At 41.1% G+C, this 13,775-nt stretch overlaps 1 protein-coding gene across 1 annotated transcript in view; it reads left to right on the top strand.

Moving 5' to 3' along the window:
* Positions 1-5,179: 5,179 nt before the first annotated feature.
* Positions 5,180-13,775, top strand: part of LOC116052196 (extensin-like) — a 9,528-nt gene continuing 932 nt past the window's right edge. The window contains exons 1-4 of the mRNA XM_036000446.1: positions 5,180-5,370; positions 11,474-12,295; positions 12,877-12,940; positions 13,474-13,518. Coding sequence (XP_035856339.1) covers positions 5,220-5,370; positions 11,474-12,295; positions 12,877-12,940; positions 13,474-13,518 — 1,082 coding nt within the window. The 5' untranslated portion in view covers positions 5,180-5,219. The remainder of the gene's footprint in view (positions 5,371-11,473; positions 12,296-12,876; positions 12,941-13,473; positions 13,519-13,775) is intronic.

Below are 13,775 nucleotides of genomic sequence, written 5' to 3'. Positions count from 1 at the left end.
GTCAGTGGTAGAACCATTAGATACAGTGTTCAGGGAAGGCGAGGCTTGAACAAAGGCAAGGCGGGGTCTTTTGGGCGGGAATCCTTCTTGGGTTGTCTTTTCAGCCTGAAACATTACATTACATTATCAGAAATTTTTTTTTTTTAAAATACAACACACTATTTTACTGTTTTTCTTTTCAACTCACCTCAACAGCTCTCTTCTTATGCTTAAGTCTGCGATCCTTCGTCCGGATCCTTTGTTCCACGGGGGGTTGTCTAGACACAGTACCTAATGACGCAAACTAGATAAAATATATGTCCCAAAATCGTTTTAATTCATGAATGACTGACTGCATTAAATATCTTACAATATGCTTAAACAGAAGATAGCTTTTTAAATTTACTTACCACATGTATGCATAGTTGCAAAAACGAAGTCTCTTTCTTTCTTTCAAACAAAAAGAATTAAAAAGCAAAAAACTCCAGAGGTCTTTGTTCAGGAAGGCTGTGAAAAACGAGGTAAAAAGTTAGCTAGCAGACTAGCTAAAATGCTTGTTAAAAAGTGAGCCAGGTACCGTGAAACACGGAAAAACGAGGTAACAAGCTAGCCAGCAGACTAGCTAAAAACGGAGGATAAAAAAGTGATCAGCCAGCCTTGAAACAAGGGGTTTTAAACACCACAAACCACACCCCTGTAGGGTGTTTTTACAAGTGACCAATAGCAAATCCCCTCTTAACAGCTAGCCATTGGTCTATCAGACGTTTTTACAAATGTAATGCGCTGATGTCATTACGGCCGCGAGATGCGCTCCCAGAATCGGCCGCTAGAGACACGTCCGCGGTGCACCGCTAGAGACACGGTCGCGGTACGAACGTAAGGACGCGCTAACGTCATTACGTCCGCGAGATGCGCTCCCAGAATCGGCCGCTAGAGACACGACCGCGCCGCGAACGTAAGGACGCGATGACGTCATTACGTCAACGTGCACGCGAGACGACCAATCACAACGCTTGAAAGACATGCGCGTACCACTACACACACATGCACGCGCATTGCTATGCAGTATATACTACTCATATATAATAAATATCATGAAATAATTTAGTTTAGGCTATGCCTTGGTGCCTCTCTCTCTCTCCCAGTATCCATTTGTTCAATGAATTGAAGGATATACTGGTACAACAGCATTAACAGTGACGCTATGATATTTAGGGACTGATATTGTTTTAATACTGTAGAGATAGCAGGATATATTAATGGTAAAGAATAGAGAACTTCGGATACCTTACTAGGCGAGCTATTTCTTGTATTTCACTCATTTACACTAGCTAGACTATTGTTTTCTATAGCCAACTAAAATATTCCTTTATCTTTACCTCAAGTAAATGTAGCTGAAGTGAAGCAAGTAAAAGTCATTAAGAACAACTTACAATTTCACTCTGTATCACTCACTGTGTGTGCGGCAGCAAGTCCAGACCAAAGATTAGCGACGAGACAAGATAAATCCTGCAGCTACTTGCAACACAGCGGTCTGCAGCGTTCTGAAAGCTGCCAGTTTAAACCAATGAGAAGAGACAAGACGGTGGATCATCTTCATAGCCACTGACTCTTTGTACTTCTGTCTAACTTTCGACTTTCCGGCTTTTTTGTAGCTGGATATATTATTTGTTGTTTCTAATTATGAATTTGGATAATGTTAATGATAGTGAGATACTTGCTACAGTTGCATTTTGAGTCATAAATCGGCGAAAACAACATTTTATTTCTCTGATTTGTTGCTTGTTTTAATGCTGCCTGGCGCGCTCTCTCTTTTCAGTAACTCTCTACTTTGCTCGTCCACCTACCGTTACCGTGCAAGCGGCCGCTCGTGAGTCTCTCTCTAAAACACCGCCATTTCCACCAGTTGACAGTTCGTGAAATAAAAATAAAACAGACTGCAGTGCACGACGACACCAACAGATGAATGGTGAAGGAAGATTGATTCCACGTAGTGAGTGATACAGAGTGCACTGTAAAAAAATAAATAAATATCAAATTATTATTTTTCTTATTATTATTTGGGGGGGCTTAGGAACATTTTGGGGTAGCTTCAGCCCCCCTAAAATAGGCCTAACGACGTCCCTGCTCCACCTTCATGACGATACACGATCCATGGCTCCAATACCGATAATATCACGATAATCAATATATTGCTAGACAATCCCATAATGATTAGGGCTGTGTATTGGCAAGAATCTGGCGATACGATACGTATCACGATACATGGGTCACAATTCAATATACTGCAATATATTTCGATACTGTGCGTAAATATTGGGATTTTTTTAACGGTTAGAAACAGCACAATTCTGCAGCACAAGTTTTTCAGTTTGTAAATTAAAATTACAGAGCTATAGAGCAACTAACTACTGATATGATTATAAAAAAAAATTCATTTTCTAAAAAGCACATAAAAAATGCAAATCCTAGTGATTTAGTGTAAAACTATAAATAGCCATGCGGAGAGCAGGGAAATCTATTTAAAGCACCTTATTTTATTAATTAAAATATGGATTTTTGGCACCAGCGCATCGCTTCTCATATCGCACGAAGAAGGACAATGACATATTGCCAAATCGCTATGTTGTCCCACCCTTAAGGGCCATTCACATTGTACGCGCAAACGGCAGCGCTGCACTATGAAACCCATTATTGTCAATAGCTTGCACCAGCAAGAACTGGTCTGCGCTTTGCTCAGCGCAAGCGGCGTTTTGCGGCTGGCCGCTCTTGCGCATGCCGCGGTCAAAGTTCAACATGGTTCAACTTTGAGCGGCCGCAGTGCGCTGTGACGTGCATTCAGCTGTGGAAGCATATTTCACCATAATAGGCATGCCAGCTGTGTAGATTATTGTAGCCTCTTAATTTAAATCATTCAGGTTTGTTTTAGCTATGTGAAATCAACATACGTCTTCACTGAAATACAATCCTATGTTACATTTTTCCTCAGTTACTTTGGTGCATTTGTCAAATCATAATTTGCATTTGCACAACAGTGAGTGCATTTCTTAAAACAATTGGTATAAACTGCACCGCAAAGTGAAAAATCGTGTATCTTGCTGGAAATCTTTTGTTGGTGTCCAAAGCAAGTATTTATACCAATTAATCAAACTGACAAGTCCTTATTCCATTGTTTATACCAAGATAGTGAAACTACTTTATGTTGTTGTCCATATATAACAGTTCACTCTGTAAGTATAGTCTAATGAACAATGCACATGAAAGGGAGCACTATTCCCTATGTGACAAAGTTACACATTATTGTCATCTCTGATCTGAGAAATGCGCCAAAGCAACTGAGAAGAACTGTAGCCTACTGTTGTGAGCTGCGAAAACCAAATACCAAGTTGATTATACAGCTCCATACAGGTATTTGTAGGATATATTTGTATTTTTTATAATCTTTTTTTATAATGTATACTCTTTATTGATCCCCAATGGGGAAATTACAATTTACACTCTGTTGTTATTACACAATAATATTATTGTATGTGTATGTTTATATGATGTAAAATATGTTTGGACTGATTGACACAAGTCATGTTCATTTTCATTGAAGTTCACATATAGGTATATAGGTAGGTATATGGCCTTTACACAGAATAACTACCCATTTCCAAGTGTGTAAGTGTATAGCTAATTGCACATATGCATTAAACAAAGTGTTTTCCAGAGAATGAATGATGCATGTATGAATGTAGGCTCATATCTTAGCTTTCTTATACCCAACTGCAATGACTGCAGACCTCTTAAGTATATAAACATGCAATGACACATAGTGTTGAAATGCAACATTTTATTTAGAAATGAAAATAATCCACACGCCTTCATCTATTTAGAGGAGAAGTGTAAGAAAAGGTGGAAGAACCTACGGGAGAGGTACATAAAGGAGAGGAGACAGAAAAGTGGTGCAGGGGCAGACTTGGAAGTACTTTTCCATACTGTCTTGTCTGGGACCACACGTCAGGGAGAGACAAATAGCCAGATGCTCCGTTGTAGAAATGGGCTTTCGGAATGTTGTTGCATCCGGGAAATCGTAGGCCCGACTCTTGTTAGCAGACTGTCAAATTGCTCCCTGTTGAGCCGAAAGTACCCCTGGAACCGGTCACAGTGAAAGCGGAGCTCCTTCACCAGCCCGAATTCCCCCAACTGCTCTCTGGACCTGAGGGTCTCGTGCACCCACACCCTTCTTGCTACTGCTGCGGGTGCCTTCCTCCGTCTTCACCTCACAACCAGGGCAAGTGCCAAGGCTTTCTTTTGTTTCAAAGACAGAAACATCGTCTCCACCAAATCACTACTGTGTATCCATAATGTCGCAATGTACTGCACGTTTGATGTAAACACCAGACGCAGACGTGATGTGCATTCAAATATTGGCGCATGTATGACGGAAATTTGCGCTGAGCCCGGCGGCAAGCACAACAAATATAGTTGGGAATAGGACAACCTAGCGGCGAGCGCAGCGCATGCTGCGTACAATGTGAACCGGCCCTTATTCATAACCATAGGTGAGGGTAGGAACTTATGATACTGAATATCAGCAGGAGTCTCCCTGGACATCACTTTCTTTTACTTTCTATGCAATACAGTCTGTCCTTTACATGCAGCCTGGAGCACTACTTTAGATGGGTGTGGATTTTAAAACCATTTTAGTAACAGTAACCTTTATGGAAAACGTATTCACTGAAATTGAGTGTTCTCCTGCTCACCTTTCTTGTTCCTGTTTTGGTGCTCTTGGTATTTTTATTTCCTTTGTTGGGCTCAACATGATATCTGTGCTCAGAAGACTCAATGTGCTCATATCACTGTGGTTTCACTGCCGGGGATGACACCCGATCCTTTGAAATTATAAATGACCGTATGATGACGTGAGAAGATAAACTGTCTGGGTTTTGGTCTCAGGCTCTGGTCTATTCAACAGGACAAAGGCGTAACCTGTAAATGAGAAAAGATGTCTTCAAGTATTATTTACATTTGGCCGTCCCTCCCTCCCCTGACCTCTTTAGAGCTCAGAAACCCAAAGCTAACTATGAGATTTGGCACAACATTGTGCACTTCCTAAGTCGTGTTTCTAAGCACCAAGGGAGTTACCTTTATCTGAGGAGAACAGAAGACTCAGGTTCTCTGTGATTTGCCACCGGAGGCTCTACAGACTATATATACATCATGCCACGTAGGTTTTTCAGAGAGTTGCAGTCAAGATGAGGCTACTTGTCGCGTTTCTCTTCTCAGCGTTGAGCTGCGGTTTCGCTGGAGGACAGCTTTTGTCCAAATGTGACCTAATGAAGGCGTTTCAGGACCTGACGGAGGACGTAAAGCAGCAAGGACTGACTATGGACTTAGTGGCTAAGAGTAAGTACCGGTTGTGACTTTCACATAACCCAAAATTATTATTATATATTGAATTGCTTGCCTAGGCATATATAAATACATAGACCCCCTCCCTTTATGCATGATTAACAGTGTTTTTATCACATGAATTGTTTAAATTAATTTATATGTTGTTATTTATTGTTTTTTAGCACTTTTATCCAAGCACTTGTTTCACTAACCTTTTGGATATATATATATATATATATATAGGGGAGACTGGGGTAGATGGGGGAGAACTTAAGTAATATACCTCCCACTGTCTCTGTCCTGTCCAGTGGGTCTTTTAATCTCTTTTTAAACACTTTTATTCCTTTTAAATTTGCCTTTTAAAAAACTGAACAGTGTTTTTTAAAGAGTTTTTAAGTGGCTTTACATTAATCTAAACCAAAAACAAAGTGTTCCAGTCATGGCCTGAAGTTAACTTTTTTGGCCACCAGCCACTCTGGCAGGTGGATTTTAAAATTCAATAGCCACAGTGGATTTTAACAAACTAATTATTATTTGCCTGATAAAGGTGAAATACAGGAATAGCACGAGCATTGTTCTTGAACTTTCCCACAGCACTTTGCAGCTTAGGTGGCCGCCTAAGCAAGACACGCCTGCCGCCTTAACTACATCGTTAAAAAAAAAAAACATGTATATGAACGATATCCGCCGTGTTACTCTGTCCTGTTTTCCTTTTCATTCCAAACCGTGACCAACACCAGTCTCCCTTCTCTGCAGAACGCATTAAAAATAAAAAATAAAAAACGTGGCATGAATTGGAAAATAATCAATTTTTACAATCTTTAAATATGTGACAGGGCTTGACATTAAGGCTTGTCTGCTTGTCGACAAGTGGATTTTTTTGTAGGGCAAGTGGAAGAGAAATTTACTTGCCCCACTGGACAAGTTAAAACTCAAACACAATAAAATGCCATGTTACTTCACGTTATGTGCCACTCATTACTAGGGTTGGGTACCGAACAAATAACATCAGTACTAGCGAGGACGGATTCACTTTAAATCAAACCGTGCCAAATTTCGGTACCCGAGAGCGCATAAGCGCGAGCATATCTGACGTCTCTGCATCTCGACAGAGAGCGGAGCTGTGGCTGCCGACACACACGCAGAGCTGTGGTGTATGGAGGAAATATTTATTCATAATTCAAATTGAAAGTCCAAAGAGAAATTGAAAGTCCAAAGAGAAAACGAAGCGAGATCAAATTAAAAATATTATTTTTTTTTTTAAATTTTCCATTGATCAAATTAAAAATATATATTTTTTTTTTAATTTTCCATTTGGCTTTTCCATTTGGATTTAATATTTGGCTTTTGAATTTAAATTTAACATTGGCTTTTCCATTTGGATTTAATATTTGGCTTTTGAATTTAAATTTAACATTGGCTTTTAATTTGGATTTAATATTTGGCTTTTCGATTTCAATTTAACATTGGATTTTCATTTGGATTTAATATTTGGCTTTTGAATTTCCATTTAACATTGGCTTTTCATTTGGACTTGACATATGTCAATGTAAATGAGGAGGCGTGGCCCAAAGGCTGGTGGGAGGGTCTGAAACTAAAGGGGTGCAGAGGCACCTTATGAACAGCAGGGGGCGCTGACTGCTGGGGAGCACACTGTTGAGGAGCATCTGTCTGCAGCTTGGCCACCAGGCTGGCTTATCCTCTTATTTCACATGATAGAAACTGATGATGTAGGCTAAACACAAACCACATTTCATGCAACAACAGTGAAGTTTTCATGTAGTTACTATAACTGGGCCCGTGTTAGTGAGGACTAGATTAGGACTGTATTTAAAGCTGATTCTGGTTTCCAACTTCGCCCCAGGTGTGTCTGTTTAAAACACGGACGGAGACAACTTCTCTCTTCTGATGTTTTATTTAATTAAGAACAGTACAAACATGGGTGTGGGTAGCTCTGCTACGTGTGTTTGTGTGTTGTCAAATCTCGAGGACACACACACACACACACACACACACACACACACACACACACACAATCTCAACCGGGTAGTCATCGTCCGAACTGCGACCTCTCCTTTTTCTTTCTCTCACTTTTTTCTCTGGGTGGTGGGCGCAGTGTGAGGTGCGTGTCCGCGCTATTCTCCGACACGTACTCCCAACAATCACTCCTGATTGACGGCCTTTTGTACAGCCCGTGTACTTTTTCGTTCATTTGATTTCCGATTTTGAAACGATATCCAAATTTGAAAAATGGGTCATTTTAAACCTTGTTAATATTGATGACAATGTGTTCAAACGGAAAACGTGTGTGAAATAACTGATGGAAATTATAAAAAAGCAATCGATTCTATAATCTAGATCGGGAGTTTGCCGTAGCAGCAGCAGCAAACAACTGGAAACTTCTTACAATTTTTTTCTGCTATTTCATCACTAAATTCACTATTGAGACTTTTTTATGTGAGCAATTAACTGTGTAGAGTTTGAATATGGGCAGTTTTACAAACATTGATGGCCAACTGCACATTTTCTCCGATGTTGTCAGAAGCTTCAGTCTGACGGGACAGCCAGCTGGTGGCGGCCGGGATCGCCTCCCTGCTGGCCGGCCAGTGATGCTCACAGACACCGCTGTCAGCTGGAAGTCTCTCAATAGAATCATGGACAAGTTTATTTCCTGAAATATGGCTCGTTTTACGTTTGAACACATTGTCATCAATATTAACAAGGTTTAAAATGACCCATTTTTCAAATTTGGATATCGTTTCAAAATCGGAAATCAAATGAACAAAAAAGTACACAGGCTGTACAAAAGGCCGTCAATCAGGAGTGATCGTTGTGAGTACATGTCGGAGAATAGCGCGGACACGCACCTCACACTGCGCGCACTACCCGGAGAAAAAAGTGAGAGAAAGAAAAAGGAGAGGTCGCAGTTCGGACGATGACTACCCGGTTGAGATTGTGTGTGTGTGTGTGTGTGTGTGTGTGTGTGTGTGTGTGTGTGTGTGTGTCCTCGAGATCTGACAACACACAAACACACGTAGCAGAGCTACCCACACCCATGTTTGTACTGTTGCTTAATTAAATAAAACATCAGAAGAGAGAAGTTGTCTCCGTCCGTGTTTTAAACAGACACACCTGGGGCGAAGTTGGAAACCAGAATCAGCTTTAAATACAGTCCTAATCTAGTCCTCACTAACACAGGCCCAATTATAGTAACTACATGAAAACTTCACTGTTGTTGCATGAAATGTGGTTTGTGTTTAGCCTACATCATCAGTTTCTATCATGTGAAATAAGAGGATAAGCCAGCCTGGTGGCCAAGCTGCAGACAGATGCTCCTCAACAGTGTGCTCCCCAGCAGTCAGCGCCCCCTGCTGTTCATAAGGTGCCTCTGCACCCCTTTAGTTTCAGACCCTCCCACCAGCCTTTGGGCCATGCCTCCTCATTTACATTGACATATGTCAAGTCCAAATGAAAAGCCAATGTTAAATGGAAATTCAAAAGCCAAATATTAAATCCAAATGAAAATCCAATGTTAAATTGAAATCGAAAAGCCAAATATTAAATCCAAATTAAAATCCAATATTAAATTGAAATCGAAAAGCCAAATATTAAATCCAACTGGAAAAGCCAATGTTAAATTTAAATTCAAAAGCCAAATATTAAATCCAATTGGAAAAGCCAAATGGAAAATTAAAAAAAAATAATAATATTTTTAATTTGATCAATGGAAAATTTAAAAAAAATAATAATATTTTTAATTTGATCTCGCTTCGTTTTCTCTTTGGACTTTCAATTTCTCTTTGGACTTTCAATTTGAATTATGAATAAATATTTCCTCCATAGGTGGTGCCGACGGAGTGAAACAACGTTGACTTTGTTAAGTGTGTTTACACTTTTCAAAACTCCACGCAGACAGCGTGTATAACGGTGAGGTGAAAGCTGTCACGGTATGGGTTAACATTACGACGTCCTCTGTCTGACAGGCAGGCACCACTGTGTTCACTATGCCCTATTGTCTGACTGACAGGCTGAGGTTGTCAGTCCCCCCCCCCCCTGTCTGACGGCAATCACCACCCTACCACCTTAACTAACACATTTTCTGCGGAAAACCCTGTCGCTTGGTATTAAAACGTCTTTTTACTTTTACTTTCCTTTGAATCATCCTCTTTGTAAGAGCCAGGGGTAGTCTATTATTGTTGAACACCTTTTTTTGGTCACCTAGGGTACTTGGGGCACCTGGTGTTTGGCAGAGGAAGCAAGAGGGATATCATCTGTTTACCTGTGTAATTTTTGGTGTTTGGTGTTTTAAGCCCCCAGCTAAGGGTGCATGATATATTGACTTAATATTGTTATCGCGATATCACGTTGCGCGATATTATATCAAAAGTGTCAAAATAAGTATGCAATATTTAGTTTATTTTGTGGAGCGCTGCGTCCCGTCCGTTGGCTGTGTGGCTTAGTTGTGTTTGATTTAGAGCCCGCTTGAAACGCTGTAATGATCCTGTTTAATTGGCCAGTTAGTGTGCCTCTTGCACATGTTGCACAGGTCCACTACGTGACAAACCCTATGGAGCGTACCACGTGACGTGTGCATATTTCAACAGAGTGACAGTGTAAATGAAGAAATAGATAGAGACAACAAAACGGAACGACTCATGAGTGCATGATATTATCCCAAAAAAAAAACTGTTGCAGTTAATATGCCAGAGCTAGCCAAACAAGCCTCGCTAGCGAGTGTTTTTGCTAATGGCACAAAGTACGACAAAAATTCGAAGAGACATACCGAAATCACCAATGAGATAACGTATCATTTGGCCAAAGATATGATGCCCATCCACACAGTGGATAAAAAAGGCTTCAAGAAGCTTCTGAATGAACTAGACAAACGGTACCAAATCCCATCCTGCACCTATTTCTCACAGGTAGCTATCCCGCAACTTTATAAAAGGCGGTGCAGGCAGAGTTTGGAGTCGGATAGATTGAATATTTTTCATTCACGACCGCCCTGTGGTCGACAGTCGCAGCGCTGCCGTATGCGGCTCTTTGCCTGCTCCTGTGAGGCTCTTACTGTGTGGTTGGGGGCTGTGTCATTGGTTGATTGTTGTTTTTAACTTTTCTGAAACATACAGTATTTCAGAAAGCCCCTTTAGTGACAAATGAGTGAGAGAGTTGCTTTGAGTGGCCACAACCGAGTTCAAGCAAGACCTGAAAAGGATTGTGGATAACAAAGACTGTCAGGTTTCCCACTGAGTCAATCTAAGTGAGGAAAAAAAAACGATGAAAACTGCTATGTATTATGACTGTCATTAGATCTGGAAGACACTATTGCTGTTGTAGTGTGGACGTGCATGTGTTGTGTGGCTTTTTGCTATGGTGCGGTTTTTTTTGTGGCTCTTTATACCTAACTGGTTGGCCACCCCTGTGTTAGACTTTGGATGAGGGCTGTTAATCGATTAAAATGTTTAATCGTGATTAATCGCATGATTGTCCATAGTAAACTTGTGATTAATCGCAAATTAATCACACCTTTTCTGTGTGTTCTAAATGTACCATTAGCAGACGGACACAGTTAGAGACTGGTGAAGATAGTGGAGCATCTAGCAGATATTTTTCAAGTTTTTAATGCTCAAGTGGTATTTAAGACTTGACGTAGACTGGTGCTAACTCAGTTCACATCGACAGTAAATGCAAATAACTTTAGTCTTGTCGAAAGAACAATCTGGAAGGGCTTTGAAATTTAACTTGCTGTTCAAAAGACCTTTTTCTTTATCCATTTCTACTCAAGAAAGTTTGTTTCTGCTAGCAATCCACAACATTACTGCTGCATTGCTTCCTCATTGCCCAAACCACGGAGCGGCCCAAGGCCCAAATCTCAAAACGCGCGTGCGTTAATCATGTGTGAAAGTAATTAGTGGCGTAAAAAGGAATTTGCGTTCAATTTGACAGCCCTAATTTTAATATGTCTTGTATACGAGTAGACGTTTTGGACTGATGTTGGGTCAGGAAGTCTTTAGGAACCATCCTCTGGGGGTCATGAATATTCAGAGAAAATTGAATAGTCTGTAAAGGAGTTTTGTAAAAGTTTTTGTCTCTCTCTTCTCTCCCCTGTTTTCAGTTGTGTGTCACGCGGAGCTTGCGTCAGGTTTTAACACCAGCGCGGTGACTGAGTTGACTCCCAGGGGCGGACATCACAGTAGGGGGAAGAGGCAAGCAGTGTTTGGGGACCTCACAACACCCACTGGCCAGCGGCCTCCTCCAACAGCCACCAAGCCCCCAACGGCCACCAAGCCCCCAACGGCCACCAAGCCCCCAACGGCCACCAAGCCCCCAACGGCCACCAAGCCTCCAACGGCCACCAAGCCCCCAACGGCCACCAAGCCTCCAACGGCCACCAAGCCTCCAACGGCCACCAAGCCTCCACCGGCCACCAAGCCTCCACCAGCCACTGAACATCCACAAGTGGTAAGCAAGGACCTTACAACAAACCCCAGTCATCACGGTAGGGTGAAGAGGCATGCAGGCATGTTCGAACTGGCAGAGTTTGGGGACCTTACAACACCCCCTGGCCATGGGCATCCTCCAACAGCAACCAAGCCTCCACCAGCCACCAAACCTCCACCAGCCACCAAGCCTCCAAGCGCAACCAAACCTCCACCAGCCACTGAACATCCACCGGCCACTGAACATCTACTGGCCACTGAACATCCACCGGCCACAAGGCTTCCACAAGTGGTAAGCAAGGACCTTACAACACGCTCCAGCCGGGTGCGACGGTTCGCCCGCCCTCCACTGCCTACCAGACCTTCACACGTGGAAAGCAACGAGATAGAGGACGAGTCAGTCTGGACCCTCTACGGTCTTTTCCAGCTCAGCAATCACCTGGTCTGCAGCGACGGCACGACTCCGTCACCAAACATCTGTGAGACGGACTGCAACAGTGAGTTCACTTTTGCATGTTGGTTTGATATCGTACAAAATTGTGCGACCACCAGCTGGTCACATGATGGTTAAGTTTAGCGGACTTTACAGTTACATTTAGCCGACAGAAGATGACTGGGAGCCATGTACCGAGCACTGCGAGGTGACTGCCGTTACAGTTAACTTTAGCTGACAAAAAGTGAGCGTCATTACGGTGAATAAATATCTAATTTATAAACTGCGTATGTTTTGTGTGCAAACATTTAGTTTGTAAAATAACAAAAGCTGTCGAATAAGTAGAAGTCGAAAGTGGCGTGGAAAGAAAAGACTCAATTAAGTACAAGTATCTCAAATTTGTACTTAAGTACTTAAGCAAATGTGCTTAGTTACTTTTCACAACTGCTCTAGAAACAGGTGTTGTACACACAAATCGTGTGTGTGTGTGTGTGTGTGTGTGTGTGTGTGTGTGTGCGTCAGATGTGTTTATGTGACGGCTCAGACAATTAACAACAGCTCACTAAGGACAAGCCTAACAATTTTTACTCAAGTCAAATCATTTTTCATCTTTGCCTTAAACCAGTGAACTTGTTTTCTTTTCAGACTTTGTTGATGGAGACGTACACAACGACATCAGCTGCGTGTTGAATGTCATCAGCCAACTTATGTAAGTTCATTTTTTAAATTACTTTACAGCGTGCATCAAATGTAAAAAAAACTAGAAAAAAGTTGTTTGACTTGCTTGACTTCAGACGTCACTACGTCTTCTTAATTTGTTTATTTGAAGAGATTTCTTTTCTATTCATTTAGTTATTTTAATGTGGGATTTGTTTTAAAAATCAAATTATTTTTTTTATTTCATTTATTTTATTTACGATAAAATTAAATTTCAGTTGCACTTTTTATAAGAGGACACATCTGTTGTTTTGCACAGTTTGTAGAAATAAAAGTCAGTCATTTGTCTGCAGCTCATACTGTTTAAAAAAATCCTGAGAAAATCGTATCGTGAACTTAAAATGGTGACGTTACAACCCTACAGAAACCCTTTGGACAGTAACATTTTTGTAAATGTAGGCTTTTGTACGTTATTTTATGTTGACTTTGCTGTATTTTTTTTTAAATCTGTTTTGCAGTGCCTTGGTTCATTCCCTACCTATCTTTGTTAATATGAATTTATTTCTATTGTGAATATTTCCACAGTGAAAATGGTTTCGGGGCGGCCAACCGTGACGAGTTAATAAGAATGTAAGTTATATCTTCATGTAGTCTATGTGTTGCATGTAACAATACAACCTTTGGTAATTTGCCTTTTAAATGCAAGAAATTAAATGCAGGTAATGTTGAAAAGCTAGCAAGATTTTAAAGTAGCATCTTCTCCTCGAGGCACCGACCCACACACAGACGTGCACGAGACATTTCTTGGAAACAATAAACAAAATAAAAACCGTACCTGTCCAACAGAAAGAGGGCAACTGTCACTACCCGATGTGAGTCGAGTGCAG

The sequence above is a fragment of the Sander lucioperca genome, chromosome 4 (genome assembly GCF_008315115.2).
Source record: "Sander lucioperca isolate FBNREF2018 chromosome 4, SLUC_FBN_1.2, whole genome shotgun sequence".
NCBI classification, from domain to species: domain Eukaryota; kingdom Metazoa; phylum Chordata; class Actinopteri; order Perciformes; family Percidae; genus Sander; species Sander lucioperca.
Note: the sequence above shows the minus strand (reverse complement) of the source record. Positions and strands in the feature narration are given on the sequence as shown.